A 14,264-nucleotide genomic window follows, 5' to 3' on the forward strand; every position below is an offset into this window, starting at 1 on the left:
CTACCGGCGTACCTGAAAGGCTTCCACTGGATCCAAAGTATTAACATCCAGCGATTGTACAGAGATTTACAAGTGAGAAATACAGCAACACAAGAGATTCGAGAGCACAAACTATCACCAGAACACGTTGTGGGACAGTTGCTCAGTTACCCAGCTGAGGTTTTAGCGCCATCCACAGGGCAACGAAACATCACTGAGAACACTACACATAGGACTGATTTGTTTTGTAAATTATTAGACTATATTTTCCCCCTAGTCAAAACATGAGTGTACACGAGTAAAGCACTACTGAGAAAAAATTGAAACTTACAGTTGAGGATTCATTAGATTATATTCATAAATAAAAGTAATGATACAATAACACAATTGGTAACGCTTGAATTAAGGTTATTTGTTAACATTAGTTAACATGCATTAACAATGAACAATACTTTTACAGCATTTATTAATCTTAAACAAATCTCTTATAAAAGGGACAATATGTCTATTAACGCTAATTTTACTGAAAGTGAAAATTATATTATACTGCATAAATACAATACAATAAACTAATATTGACCACTATTAGAAAAATTGTATGGTTAAAGTAAGAGTCACTGCATTAAGAAATATATTATCATTCAATCCAGCATTTGAGGTGAAGCTGAAGTAGCAGCAATTATCATATTACATAAACTTATAATATCACAGAGGGCTATACTTTATCTAGCTAAATACATCTAAATAATTGCATGTGTAATGCAGTCAGAAACAGGGACCTTGCTAAGCCAGTGCTGGTCTATTGCTTGTGAATATTCACCCTCATTATGATCTAATGACCAGATGGAGCAACAGCCCCGTGTCTCAATGTGCGATGGATATTGTTCAATGTCATCCGCAGAAACTTGTGTAAATAGCGTGTATGAAAATCATTTTCCCTCGAGCCGTCTCAACAGCATTTATCGACATAGGAAGAAATAGTTTGCGGCGCTACTTCTGTATGTTTTGATGTGTTAAATATTACTCTAAAATATGAAAAATAGTTTTAACAAGTAATGTGGATATGTGTCCAAACCTTTGAAATACAGTATCATTCATTTCATATTGTCACTTGTATGTACATCACCATATACAGTATATCCATAACAACTGATAATATGATATCACATCATTAGGCTTATTAGAATGTAAAATTATTAAAAGCCTCTATTCAAAGAGTAGACATATGGGATAAACACACTCATTAATACATAAAGCTTGTTATAGTTGTCTGTGTGACAACTGACAGACAACGACTGTTGAAATTGGACTATTATCTTTAAATATTTATTTTTTACCTTATTCATACGCTTTAACTTTAATGAGCAATTTTTCTCCAGTCTTCATGAGATGAGAGCTTGAAAACCTAAATTTACAAAAACTTTGCATATGAGGCCATGTTCACACAATACTGTAATTTATACAATGAATCTGTCCTCCAGTGATTATAAAAGTAAACCGTGTGTCACAGACAGTTCTCTTACTCCAAACAGAAGTGCAGAGTTAATGTTTATTTCCTTCCTTATAGTTGAAAGCTGTATTTCTGGCCTTGGCATAACTCTGCTGAGACATCTTTAGACGGACTAAGTGGGACAGCCTGTTCAGAAGACTAGATGGATCTGTGGGTTCTGGTGTTGCTGTAGTCTGTTGAGGATTGCTTTCCACTGAATGTAGCTGGATACCCTATAAGAGAAGAGCACAAGCATTCATAACCATCCATCCATCTGTCTGTCTGTCTATCCGTTCATCTGTCCATCCATCCATCCATTCATCATCTATCTCTCCGTCCATCCAATTCAATTCAGTTAAGTTAAAATGTGCTTTACTGGCATGAAAAATTATACAATGTATAGCCAAAGCATTTGCAATACATTTCCTTCCATCCATCCTCTATAATTCTGTCTGCCCATCCATACTCCATCTGTCTGTATATCTGTCCGTCCATCCATCCTCAATCAATCAATCTATCTGTCTGTCTGTCAGTCCATCCTCTATCAGTCTGTGTCCATCCTTCCGTCCGTCTCTCTGTCTTTCTGTCCGTCCATCTGTTCATCCTCTATCTGTCTTTCTGTCTGTCTACCTACCTATCTATCTGTCTATCCATCTATCACATGGAACATTGTTTAGTACTGTTAGTATTCATCAACTCAGGCCAGTTCACCTGGAGATGTACAAAGATCCTGGGCTGCAGTGATGTCAGAGAGCTGAAGAGCTGCACAGCCTTTGGAGAAAGAGTGTCACTCCCTTCCAAGAGTACTTCCTTCTGAATGGAATATACAAGGTTTTGTAGTAGGGTAAACAATGAACATGATTTGACCACAGATTTGTGCTGTCCTTTTGAAGCAGGATTTTCCCTCAACATTATTTAAGTTCTATTAAAGATCGATACAAATATGGCATTAAGACAGCAAACATTACTTGTTATCTACTTGTTAGAAATAATGTAGGTCAAATTTCATACAGGATTTCAACAACATTACCATCCTTAGTAGCAGGAGTCAGGGTATAGGTTACAGTCTCTGATAATGGGTCATCAGCATCTGCTTTCCACTGTGAGAAAAAGCCAAACACACACAACAACTAAGGATTTACATTTAACAAGGAAAATTATTAGCATCTATGTACTCATCCATCTAATCCCTTTCGCCGAGTCTTACACACAATCATAGCCAATCAAATTATGTCTGATGTTTAAATGTACAGTTATGTGTAGCAATTGAGCCTGTTTACATATGAACACTCTTTCACCAATTATGCTTAATAAGCCAACAATGTGTCCTGGCGCAGGTTAGAACAAAATCTTTACATGGATTTACATGGAAGAGAGCTTTTTTAACCTGTCGTTTTGTGAAATCACAACTAGTTAGGACACCATGTTAGGAATGTATGATGTGTCCACACCTCTGCATCTGAGGTAGTCAGTAGTGCCCCTGTCAGCTGAAGAGCTTTCTGAGCCTCATGGATGTGGTTCTTGATGTCATTGACAGTGGGAAAGTAACACAGATTATGTCTTTCAGGCACCTCATCTGACTTGAAAATCTCACGTTCCACAAACCTCCTGCTATGAAGTAAATAAAAGCCAGTGGATTCACAAAGGAATAGTAATGACCTATATGTTTTTTTAGGTAAAGAAACGCATTTTGCACAATCAATTGGAGTCATACCTGAGCTGCTTGCGAACAGTGTAAACCTGGATAAAGCCTTGTGCCACCAAATCCCAGATCTTATCTGCCACAAGTGGGTTCAGTCGAGAGGCGGCAAATGTGCCATCCTCGTTTTGAATATCTTCCACCTCCTCTGACAATTCCTCCTCATTCCTTTGTTCCTCTGCAAAGCTGATCTGCTCTGGAAGTGGAGGTAGCTTTGTAGTGTCCATATTATGGTAAAGATGGGCATTCTCTGTAGGGAGTTGTATGTAATACCTATATATAAATGTAACAAACAGTAAACAAGTGAACCGTGCTGTGAGGCAGACAAGTCATGTGATGGACTTTGAACTGAAAAGACGTTTATACCTTTCAACCCCTCCAACATCCCATGAACTTTTCTTGAGGCAGATAAAGGCTTTCTCCTGCTCTTGGCGCACTACCTTCTTGGCTGCTTTAGAATCTGTTGGAACCTTGTACTCTGGGAATTTTCGTACTTTCTTAATATATATCCTGAGAGAGTAACAGTGCCTGTTTAATAATAAGCATCCTGTGTATAAACACAATGTAAATAAACACACATCTGGCTGTTGTGTTTGCCCATCTGTAGCTTGTTTACCTGGCAGGGCAGGTTGCTTTGTATTGGAAACATTGATTCATTTCTTGCTCAGAACCTTTTTTAGGTTGGATACCCTTCCTCCGTGGACCAAACTGGCATTCCATCACAATGGCTCTGCTCCCTTAAAACCACATTAAAAGACAAGATTTACTCCATGAACATATTGCAAAAATATGACTTTATCTCCAACAACAACATTAGGTCTAGGTACCAGAACCATAAATAATCAATCACAATAGCAATGCATAGTTTTAAAGACCCAATGAAACGGCTTGATAACTGCAGATTTATTTCCTGCGTTGATATATTTTTCCATTGAAACAGGAAGTTGGGGCAGTACATACGAAGGGCTCGTTTCTATTTTTAAATAGCCAATAACCTTTAGTTAACAATATACTTGTTTCTGACAGCTGTGAACTATGATTTTCTACTTAATATTGCTAGTCAGAGGCAGGTAGTATTAGCGGGAGGGGCATTCTCTTTCTAGATAACATTTGATTACATTTTGAATATGTCTGTGAGTGCAAGATAAGTCATCAATATTTTCGATCCATTATATAGTAAAAGAAAGACTACATTTTAAATGTGAATATCTGCTAAATATACATTTTGTAAACTTCTACAACCAGCAACCTGCAATGGCCTCCAAGCTAAGAGACAGACTAAAAGCTACAAAAGTCCAATTTCGAATTTTATAGGATTTTTAACTTTTCAAACAGCATTACATTAGTTTCTAAAACTTAATATGGCATTACATTTGCACTCAGTACATTTTTGTTCACTTCATCTTGGACTTACACTGACACCTACTGGGATACAGCACTATTCAAACACAATAAAGTAGTTTTCTCTTTTTTAAAAGATGCCATTGTAGAAATTCATTATTCACCATCAGCCATGATTAATTTAATCCATGAGTGAAAGTGTCTAAAAACAGGGTGGTTACTGAGATTAAGAGAGTAGTTTTCAGCTAGTCATGTGGAAGACTCCATGTGGAAGAAAACAGCTTTTATAAGGTTACTAATATGACTGGAGTCTTCACCTTATGTGAGTGCTCATAATTATATATGTTTCAAAATTGCAATTGATTTCTTTAGAAGTAGAACTATTTTATCGAGGAAAGAAATAGTGTGTGCACCATTAACAAACATATACAACACTGTTTACCTGCATTAACAAAAGGAATGCCATCAAAGGGCACATACAGTGATTTCCACATGAGTCGGGTGGCAGGTTTTGCAGGTGATGGTGACTGACGGGTGCCGAACACAGTGTGAGTCTGCTGCTTGTGTAGAAGCAAAACAGCCTCCAGCTCAGCCTCTGAGTTGCAGTAACCACGATATGACTCTCCGATCTTCTGCTCCCATTGAGATGATTACAAAGAAAACAGATTTAACAGCCATAATTAGCTTGGCATAAATAGATTGTGTTGCTTAAAATTGGGTCTGTTTGCCTGAAGGCTGTTTTTGGTTCTACACTCACCAAAAAAATCAAGCATTTGAGGTACACATTAGTTTTATTGTCTAAATAAATGTTTCCCAAACTGGGGTACGCATACACCTGGGGGTACGAAAGGTGACAATGGGGGTACTTTTTGGGGGAAATTTACCATTCTTTTAATTTAATGCCAGTCTAAAACTCATATACTGATCAGTTGTGTGTGAGTGCGCAACATATGTGATGCAAGTAGGCTTTTATCTTTTTTCACCAGCCCAGCACACTGCTAAGTGAAAGCCAGTAAAATGGATACATTGCTGTTTTACCAGTCAGTCATCCACAATTTAATAAAACTTTTTATTGCAGTTTGAAACTGAATTTGTATATAAGGTGAAATGCATAGGAACTTTTGATTCTGATGTTATAAGTTCATATGATTTGATGACAGATGTCAGATCTCACACCGGTGCAGCCAAATTATTTTTCATATTTACACTGTGGCGGAATGATCCGCCCCTCCGTCTCATCATCGTCGCCCCGCCTCTTAGGGCCGCCCTTCAGCCAGGCTCACGATGGGAGTTGGGCGGGAGAGCGAGATGAGGTGCATAATTAATAACCCTCATTTAGTCAGTGGTGAATGAGGCACACCTGATGGAATAATGCTTTATCACCACTGTCTTTAAAACGCAGAGCGAACCTCTTCTTCGTGAGCTGGCTTTAAATCTCCATGTGTGCACACACTGGCAACCTCGCATGCCCAGGACCAGAGCTGGGAGGGTTCGGAGCTGTAAGGGCCATCACCTGGTGATTTAATGATACGTAACACCTGTGTCTCGTTACAGTGACGACAGAGATGGGCTTGAAAAGGCTCTTGAACTCTTGAATAAAAGCTGTAGTACCTGGACAGCTGTCCTGCTCCCTTCTTGCTTAAACTTGTTACACCCCTTTTGGACATTTTAGGCTTATTATTATTTCCAATAAATGCCTCTCCGAGGCTTGACGCCACACCCACAGTGTCTGACTCTTGCTCACCCTGCCACAATGGTGGAGAATGCGGGCACTTTTGTGGGCCGAGACGGCGCAATTGGGCACCAACAGTGACGTCACCCTTCCTTTCATTTGCCGGTTAGATGGAAAGCCTTGAGTGGGACAGAGAAAACATGAGGACGACCTCCCAGCAACAGGAAAGGGTAAGTGGCACTTAATAAGCATTATTAATGTCATTTTAATTTGTGTTTTTTTCTCTGTTCCCACCCGGGTGTGAGTGAGAGTAGGAAATGGCCTGGAGAGGTATCCCCCATACGTCCACTCCGACCATAAGGCTACTCTCACTCACACCTGGGTTCCCACCCGGGTGTGAGTGAGAGTAGGAACTGGCCTGGAGAGGTATCCCCCATACGTCCACTCCGACCATAAGGCCTTGTTGAGGAAGTAGCATTCCCTTGTGGGTGGCTAAATGGTGTGCACCTCTGGCTCTGGACTCCATGATTGGATAGAAGCGTGGGAAGTGGTGCAGGTGGGGGGGGGGGGTGGAAGAATGATCCGCACCTCCAGCTTGTCATCATCGCCCCACCTCTTAGCATCCATCCTTCAGCTAGGTTCACAACGGGATTTGGGCAGGAGAGCGCTCATTTAGTGAACCGCTCACGTCGCCGCCGATGGGCTAGATGCCGGGCCGCCTTCCCCTCATGCTTGCTGCGGGCCTGGGAAGACAGGCTGCCAGTGATGCCACCGCCCCTCTGCCGACTGACCCAGCCCGTGCCTGGGCTATCCTATTGACACTACCCCACCCTTTCACCACGAGGATGCCAGATTCCCCTTTATTATTAACACTATTCACCCTTGGACACTTTATTACCCCTTTTGGACATTTTACATTTATTATTTCCAATAAATGTCTTGCTCACCCTGCCATAACACGCAGTCATATTCATTCGCATTTGCATAATTCGCATACTTTTGGCTTCCCTCTGTGGACATTTCAATCAGAAACTTAAGCTCACACAAACCTATACGTTCAACAACACTTCCAGCTTTGGCCAATAGGGAAAGTGTTCCACAAGTTAATCGGTCAAATCTTGTTTAGCTGCCAGTGGCTTCATTCTTTTTTTTTTTTTTTACTTGTTTTTTAAAATATATTATTTAATTATGTATTTATTTATTTTAATTGAGAATAGAGCACTGTAGTTAGGTTGTGCACTCTCACGCTTAGCACCCTAAAAACAGAAATTACAACCGTATTCTGCTAACAGCAAAGGCACTATGCTAAAAACAACACAAGTTCTTACATGAACAGACAAGCTGTCAACAAGCCTCTTTTATACCAATTAAAGACAGTCATACATTTTTTAAACAACATGAGGGTGAATTATGACAAAATGTTCATTTTTGAGTGAACTATTCCTTTAATGAAGACTTTTGAACTTCAACTTCCCAATTTTGTGTTCCACAGAAGTTCCCCAAACAAGGCCTGTTCTGACATTGCCGCAGTGATGGGAATTTCAGAGCAGTGTGAGATCTCCCAGTGTGGCTGTCTTCCAGCTGGATGCTATAGTCTCTTACAGCCAATCTGTCAGCATTTACATCTCAGGCCAGTTCATCTCTCTTGCTCACTCTTCCCCTCACATAACTGTCTCATTGTGTTTCTTTTTCTTTATTTCTCACCCCTTTCCCCCAGCTCTCTCCCTTTAAAAATCTCACCCTTCCCTCCAACTTTCTCCACTCAATCTGTCTCGATCACACCATAGGTTTGAGAGAGTTTTTTGGGAGTATCATACTGCTGGTCTTCCCTCTCTGCTTCTCTCAGTTCACAGGCTTTTAGAGCAGAGGTATGAAAAATCATGTCAGTGCATAACTTTCTTTCTTTTTTTTTTTTTTAAATTAGCTCAACTTTTCTGATAGTGTCAGATGTGACATTAAAAAGCACTTTGATCTGACCACGAAACTGCACAGGGGCAGAGATTGGGAATGACCTTCATGGTCGTAAGCACGGGCAGAGACTGGGGAACGACCTCCGTCGTCGTGAGCACAGGCAGAGAGTGGGAATGACCTCCGTGGTCGTGAACAGGGGCAAAGACTGGAAAACGACCTTCGTGGTCGTGAAATGTAGCCACACTTTTTATCTTTTCCACATCTTTTACATCTATGGGGGTTGGGACGCATACACACTACATCCTCACATGTGAGCCGCGTCTCTGGGCGTAACCGGCGTAAACTAGTGTTTTTCCTTGATGCCTAAACACAGCCAATCACCGGCACTTTTAGATTTGGCCACATCTAGCATGCTACATGCTTATCACTGACGTTGATGAGATCAACACCGTAGGTATCGAAATTTGGTACCGAACGAAAATATATTTTTTATACTCGATTGTGTAGAGGCAATTCGGTTGGTGCCTAAAATGTATCGAACTCGATACCCATACCTAGTAAAAAGTTTGGGAACCACTGGTCTAAATTAACATGAATAAAGCAATGTCAAAAATCAATAGGCCATTTAGTTTAGCTATTTTTGTACTTGACGAACCTCACACTCATGCAGTCTCAGAGCCCAGTTTGGTGCCCCTGGTGGCAATGTCTTCACTGGGGTTCCAAATACATCAGGAAATCTAAAATGGATAAGCAGACATTTAAAGAAGAAATCAAGTTATTGTGGTGTGATAATAAGGCTTGAACTCCAGTAATAAGATACTGTCGGAAGCACTAATCAGTGCGTACAACCAGGGGTTAATTTGGAAAAGGAAAAAAAATAATAAAATACAGTTTATAATAAAGCGTTAATAAAAAGCAATAAACACACTGTTCGTTCTGACTGTCAGGTAGGAGACAGAATGTGGCAGATGTAATATACAAGCACACATCATTAATAAATATAAGGTTTACTGCACCCATTCTTCTGACTTTTAGCAGCAGTAACACTCTGAGCTGCTACTGCAGCTAAATTGTTAGTGCCATCATTGTTTATTATGGATGTGATGGCTGACTGGTGTCTTGTTTTCTCAACAAAGGCACCTATTAAACAGAACAAAAAGAAATGGCAAGACAAAAAATCAAGATTTCTTCATAAATATATTGTACCGTTCAATATATTTATTTATAATAACATATTTAATGACCTGATGACTGTGCTACATTCAACAGTTGACAATGAGGTAGTAGCATATGAGGGCCCCCTATAGGGACAGATGGGACAGCAAATAACTCTCCACTCTTCCCTGTCACGATCACCTACAAATTAAGAATATCTGTGTTTGGAAAGACTGCCATAAATATATCATATTTATGGGTGGAATGCTTAAGATGACATGCATATTTTAACATTTTTGTACTTTCAGTGACTGATTCACATGCCATCTAATGTGGAGTAATACATTGTATGCATATGGACCTCCTTTGGGTCATGATGTAATGTCCTCACCATCCGTTGATACTGAATAGGCTCTCCGTTTTGGTCAAGTATAACTAAGTTGTCTGTTTGAACAGGGACTGTGGAGGACTTCTGATTGGCTGGTGCTGTTTCTGGGGCTGGAAATGCTGATGGAAGATTTTGTGCATTTAGATGTTCTTTAGTCTCTGTTTCTGAGCTTTTACGAGAATCCTAAAACAAAACAAATCAATACTATGCAAATGAATAGTTTGGACACAAAGAATTGACTGCTGATACTTTACAATTACCCTAATGTTCATTCAAATTTTGACTGTTATATAACATTTCAGAATCAGAATCAATGTTCTCGTGTACACAAGGCAATTTTTATTTTTTTGTGTGTGATAGGAGAAACAAGTGCAAACAGAACATTACAGTGAGACAAAGAATATAAAACAAGGCAAGAGTATAAATAGACATAAATAATAATACATACAACATAGAATGGCTGATTACTGATTACATTTGGGTGGGGTACAGTGTATTTTTAGTGTATACAGTCTTCTTATTTTGTGTATACTGTATATTGTTTTTATTGTATACAGTCTTCTTATTTTGTGTATACTGTATATTGTATATTATTAGGTGAATATTGTGATGTGTAACAAGATGTGTAAACTGTGTTATGTGTAAATCAGATGTTTATTGTAATTGTCATACTGCTATATTGCTTGGAACTGCAACCAAGCCTTTCACCCACTGTTGCACTTTTGTATATGGTTGAGTGACAATAAAGGGATTTGATTTGATTTGATTTGATGTACATGTGCAAGTGGTAATGTATGTGCAAGGTAGGGGTATGTACAGTTATTTAATAAATTCTGAGTGAATTTACATATGTGCATGAGATATTTATTTACATTATGGGGGAGTCCTGAGGCAGTTTTATTGTTCAAGTGGAAAATGGCCTAAGGGTAGAACCAGTTCTTGTGTCTGGATGTCCTGGCGCTCAGTTCTCAGCAGTGTCAGCCAGAGGGCAAAAGTTCAAAGAGGGAGTGGGCAGGGTGTGTGGGGTCCAGAGTGATTCTACCTGCACGTTTCGTCACCCTGGAGATGTACAGATCTTAGAGGGTGGGCAGGGGGGCACCAATAATCCTCTCAGCATTCCTGACTGTCCGTTGTAGTTTCCTTCTGTCTGTGTCTATCTTTTGTGTTTTATGTTATGTTTCAGTTTCTTTATGTCATTAAAAGTTATGTTGACTGCTCTGCCATTTCCCGCCTCCTCCTTACCCATCATAAGAACCCTGTTACACTGGCACCGAAACCCAGGAAGGAGGATATATGCGCTGTTGTGGAGTCTTTGCCGCTATCGTCCAGCGGTAAGCGAAGAAGTTGCTGCCGGGAGTCTGAGCAACCGCCGTCGTCCACCAGGGGTTAGAGTCGCCGCTTCCATCTGCCTGGGGATGAGTGGCTGTTGTTTGCCAGAGGATGGATGAGTGGCTGAGGACCAGGTGACGGAGTGTCCGGGGACCGGCGAGTGAGTTTTTCTCTCTCTCTCTCTCCTTACTCTGTCTCACCCCCTCGCTCTTTCCCTCTCCCCACTCCCTTCCCTCGTCTCTCCCAGGGCTCCAGAGAAGTGGGGAAGACCTGCCGCCAGCAGGACGGCTGAAAGGGCAACATCTCAAGTCAAGTCAAGTGGTTTTTACTGTCGTTCAACCATATACAGTTAGTACAGTACACAGTGAAACAAGACAACGTTCCTCCAGGACCATGGTGCTACATAAAACAACATAGGACAGACACAGAACCACATGAGACTACACAGATTAAATAACATACCTCTATAAAGTGCACGTGCAAACGTGTGCAAAAAGTATGGGACAGTACAATAAATTAATAAAAGTTAACAGGACAATAGGCACAGTAAGAGACACTGCAGTGCCGACCAGTACACAGTAGTGCAAAAGATGACAGTTTCTAAAAATGCCAAATGTAAACATAACATACTATGAGATAGTGTTCTATGCACATAGCAGTTATTGAGGTAGCAGCCAGGTATAAAGTGACAATAATTAAAGTGCAACTCAGAACACTTGTGTGTGTGTGTCATTCCAGTCTCTGAGTATTGAGGAGTCTGATGGCTTGGGGGAAGAAGCTATTACACAGTCTTGCCAGAAGGCAGGAGGGTGAAGAGTTTGTGTGAGGGGTGTGTAGGGTCATCCACAATGCTGGCGAACTTGATGTGGTTCGAGCTGTGCATTGCTGCACAGTCGTGAGTCAGCAGAGTTAACAGCAGTGGACTCAGCACACAGCCCTGGGGGGCCCCAGTGCTCAGTGTGGTGATGGTGGAGATACTGTTCCCGATCCGGACTGACATGGTGCCCTGCCACATGCGCCGCATGTCACCGCAGTCCTGGAAGTGACTGCGGATTCTCTGGGCATGTGCACGCTTTGCCTCTCTGATGGCCCGGGACAGTTTGGCCCTAGCTGTTCTTAGGGAAGCCTTGTCGTTCCTCAGCAGCGCACGCACCTCCGCAGTCATCCACGGCTTCTGGTTGGAGTGTTTGGTGATAGTCTTGGAGAAGGTGACATCATCAATGCACTTGCTGATGTAGCTGGTCACTGATGCTGTGTATTCCTCCAAGTTGGTAGAGTCGCCATATGTTGCAGCCTCCCTGAAGATGGCTCCTGCTGGCCAGGTTTTCACCTGCTTATGGAGCGGCCCTCCCCCGGCCACCAGCATCAGGTGACGCAGGGGACTGGAGGCCTGGTCTCCGCAGCAAGCAGAGTTTGCGTAGCAACTCCTGCAGATCATCATGCAGCTTGGTTGTTGCATGAATCTTATATTTTAAGCAGTGTCTGGCGATGGTAGACACGAACACCGATTTGCTGTAAAAGTCGGGCTAAGCCGGGCTAAGTGACAAAAATAGCACCATTTTGGATCCGGAGTGGCCGCTGCGTGTTACCGCGCCGCCATCTTGGATCTCCCCTCCAGGAAGGGAGGGGAGTGCGTCATGCCAGATGTTTCCCTGGCCTGAATTGAGCGGTGGAGGAGTGTGACGAGGAGGATGACGTGGCCGGACCGTGAGGATGCACACCAGGCACTGAATTGTCCTAATCAGCCAGGAGGGGGATAAAGATGAACCGGAGGCACCAGTTAGAGAGAGAGAGACACATACGCGGCCGCTGTGTTTGTGGGCGTGTCTGTGTGTTTTATGTTATGTTTCAGTTTTAGTTCATCAAAAATAAATTGAGAACCACTGCTCTACAACTGACTCAGAATGGTGCCAAAAACAAAAAACATCCAGTGAGTGGCAGTTCTGCAGATGGAAACACCTTGTTGATGAGAGAGGTCAACGGAGAATGGCCAGACCAGTAACTCAGTTAACCGCTCTGTGCAGAAGAGTGAGAAGAATATAATCTCAGAATGCTATTCTGAGATGCGGGCTGAGGCTGTTTTGGCAGCACAAGGGGGACTGACACAATATTATGCAGGTGGTTTTAATGCTGTGGCTGATTGGTGTAAAGCTAATTTTATGACCATTCGTAACATTATTATCATTACAACGAAGCTTTAGTTTTACATATTTACAGTGAAGAAAACATCATGTTAGTATTTGTTGTACTGCCTTTAATTTATGCTAATGTTAATTTTTTTTCACTGTAAGACAGTGAAAACAATACTGTTTTACAGAATTGAGAATTATAACTAAAAATATGGTAAAAGTAAAAGGTCTGGATTTATTACTTCAATGAAAATTTGTGGGTAAAATTTGTTTAATGTGCTCCTGTATATATCACAATTCATTAAAATATCTTCCTAATAATGTATTATCATTACAAGGCCCTCTGGATTATTCAATTCTGACTGGTCAATGGCGCCATCTAGCTTCCTGATATCTCTGAGTAACAACCGCACATCTCCATATCATACCGCTCATCCAGGCATTGCAAGTCATTTTTACTGTTTTTCTACAAGAAATCTAATTAAATCATTTTAACTTAAATCGATATTTTATATCCGTTTAGTTTAGCGTGTAGTCTTGTAATAGGCTAAATAATAAGTCAGACAATAATTTACTCAAAATAAACACCAACAGAACTCCTACGCAAATCGTTGGTGGATTATAGCTGTTAAGCAATTTCTTTCCATTCACATAATTTCAATACATATGTACATTTATTATGTAAGGGATAACATACAGTCAACCAGTTCATCATACCTAATGCATAGCAGAGGGGTCTTGTATCACTCTGAAGGGGTTTATTTTGCGATAATGGACTGACTTTTCAAAAGAAAAAATATTTATTTTTTAATAACTTTAATAACACACACACACACACACACACATACATATATATATATATATATATATATATATATATATATATATATATATATATATATATATATATATATATATATATATGTGTGTTATTAAAAATTATATAATATATATATATATATATATATATATATATATATATATATATAGTTATAAGTTTATAAAAGAACATTTGTTTTTGAGCTTCAAGTGAAGACTGGATCTAATCAATTATTATAAAATACTGGACAAAAGTGTACCAGTCCTGCTCCAGTCTTTTCAGGTTGTGAATCTGCATCATCTCTCTCTTCAGACTTGACAGCATTCTCCACATCTCTCTCTTCCTCCTCCAT

General features: G+C 40.5%; 1 protein-coding gene across 1 annotated transcript; it reads right to left on the bottom strand.

Moving 5' to 3' along the window:
- Positions 1-1,521: 1,521 nt before the first annotated feature.
- Positions 1,522-14,264, bottom strand: LOC127658629 (calcium-responsive transcription factor-like). Its single transcript, XM_052148005.1, has 13 exons — positions 14,172-14,264; positions 9,638-9,817; positions 9,336-9,447; positions 9,108-9,231; positions 8,747-8,828; positions 4,951-5,140; positions 3,784-3,904; positions 3,534-3,677; positions 3,183-3,440; positions 2,920-3,127; positions 2,491-2,568; positions 2,180-2,281; positions 1,522-1,701 (listed from the first exon to the last, which is right to left on the bottom strand). The coding sequence occupies exons 1-13, from the start codon at positions 14,262-14,264 to the stop codon at positions 1,522-1,524; spliced, it is 1,872 nt and encodes a 623-aa protein (XP_052003965.1).

Source organism: Xyrauchen texanus, chromosome 18 (assembly GCF_025860055.1).
Source record: "Xyrauchen texanus isolate HMW12.3.18 chromosome 18, RBS_HiC_50CHRs, whole genome shotgun sequence".
In the NCBI taxonomy this organism is placed as follows: Eukaryota; Metazoa; Chordata; class Actinopteri; order Cypriniformes; family Catostomidae; genus Xyrauchen; species Xyrauchen texanus.

Bases quoted from the DNA above. Each gene is read 5' to 3' on its own strand.
- LOC127658629 (XM_052148005.1), bottom strand. From the start codon at position 14,264: ATGGAGGAGGAAGAGAGAGATGTGGAGAATGCTGTCAAGTCTGAAGAG. The intron at 9,448-9,637 runs GTGAGGACATTA...CTTAATTTGTAG, and splicing joins CTATTCAGTATCAACGGATG to GTGATCGTGACAGGGAAGAG. The intron at 9,232-9,335 runs GTCATTAAATAT...TCTGTTTAATAG, and splicing joins GAATGTAGCACAGTCATCAG to GTGCCTTTGTTGAGAAAACA.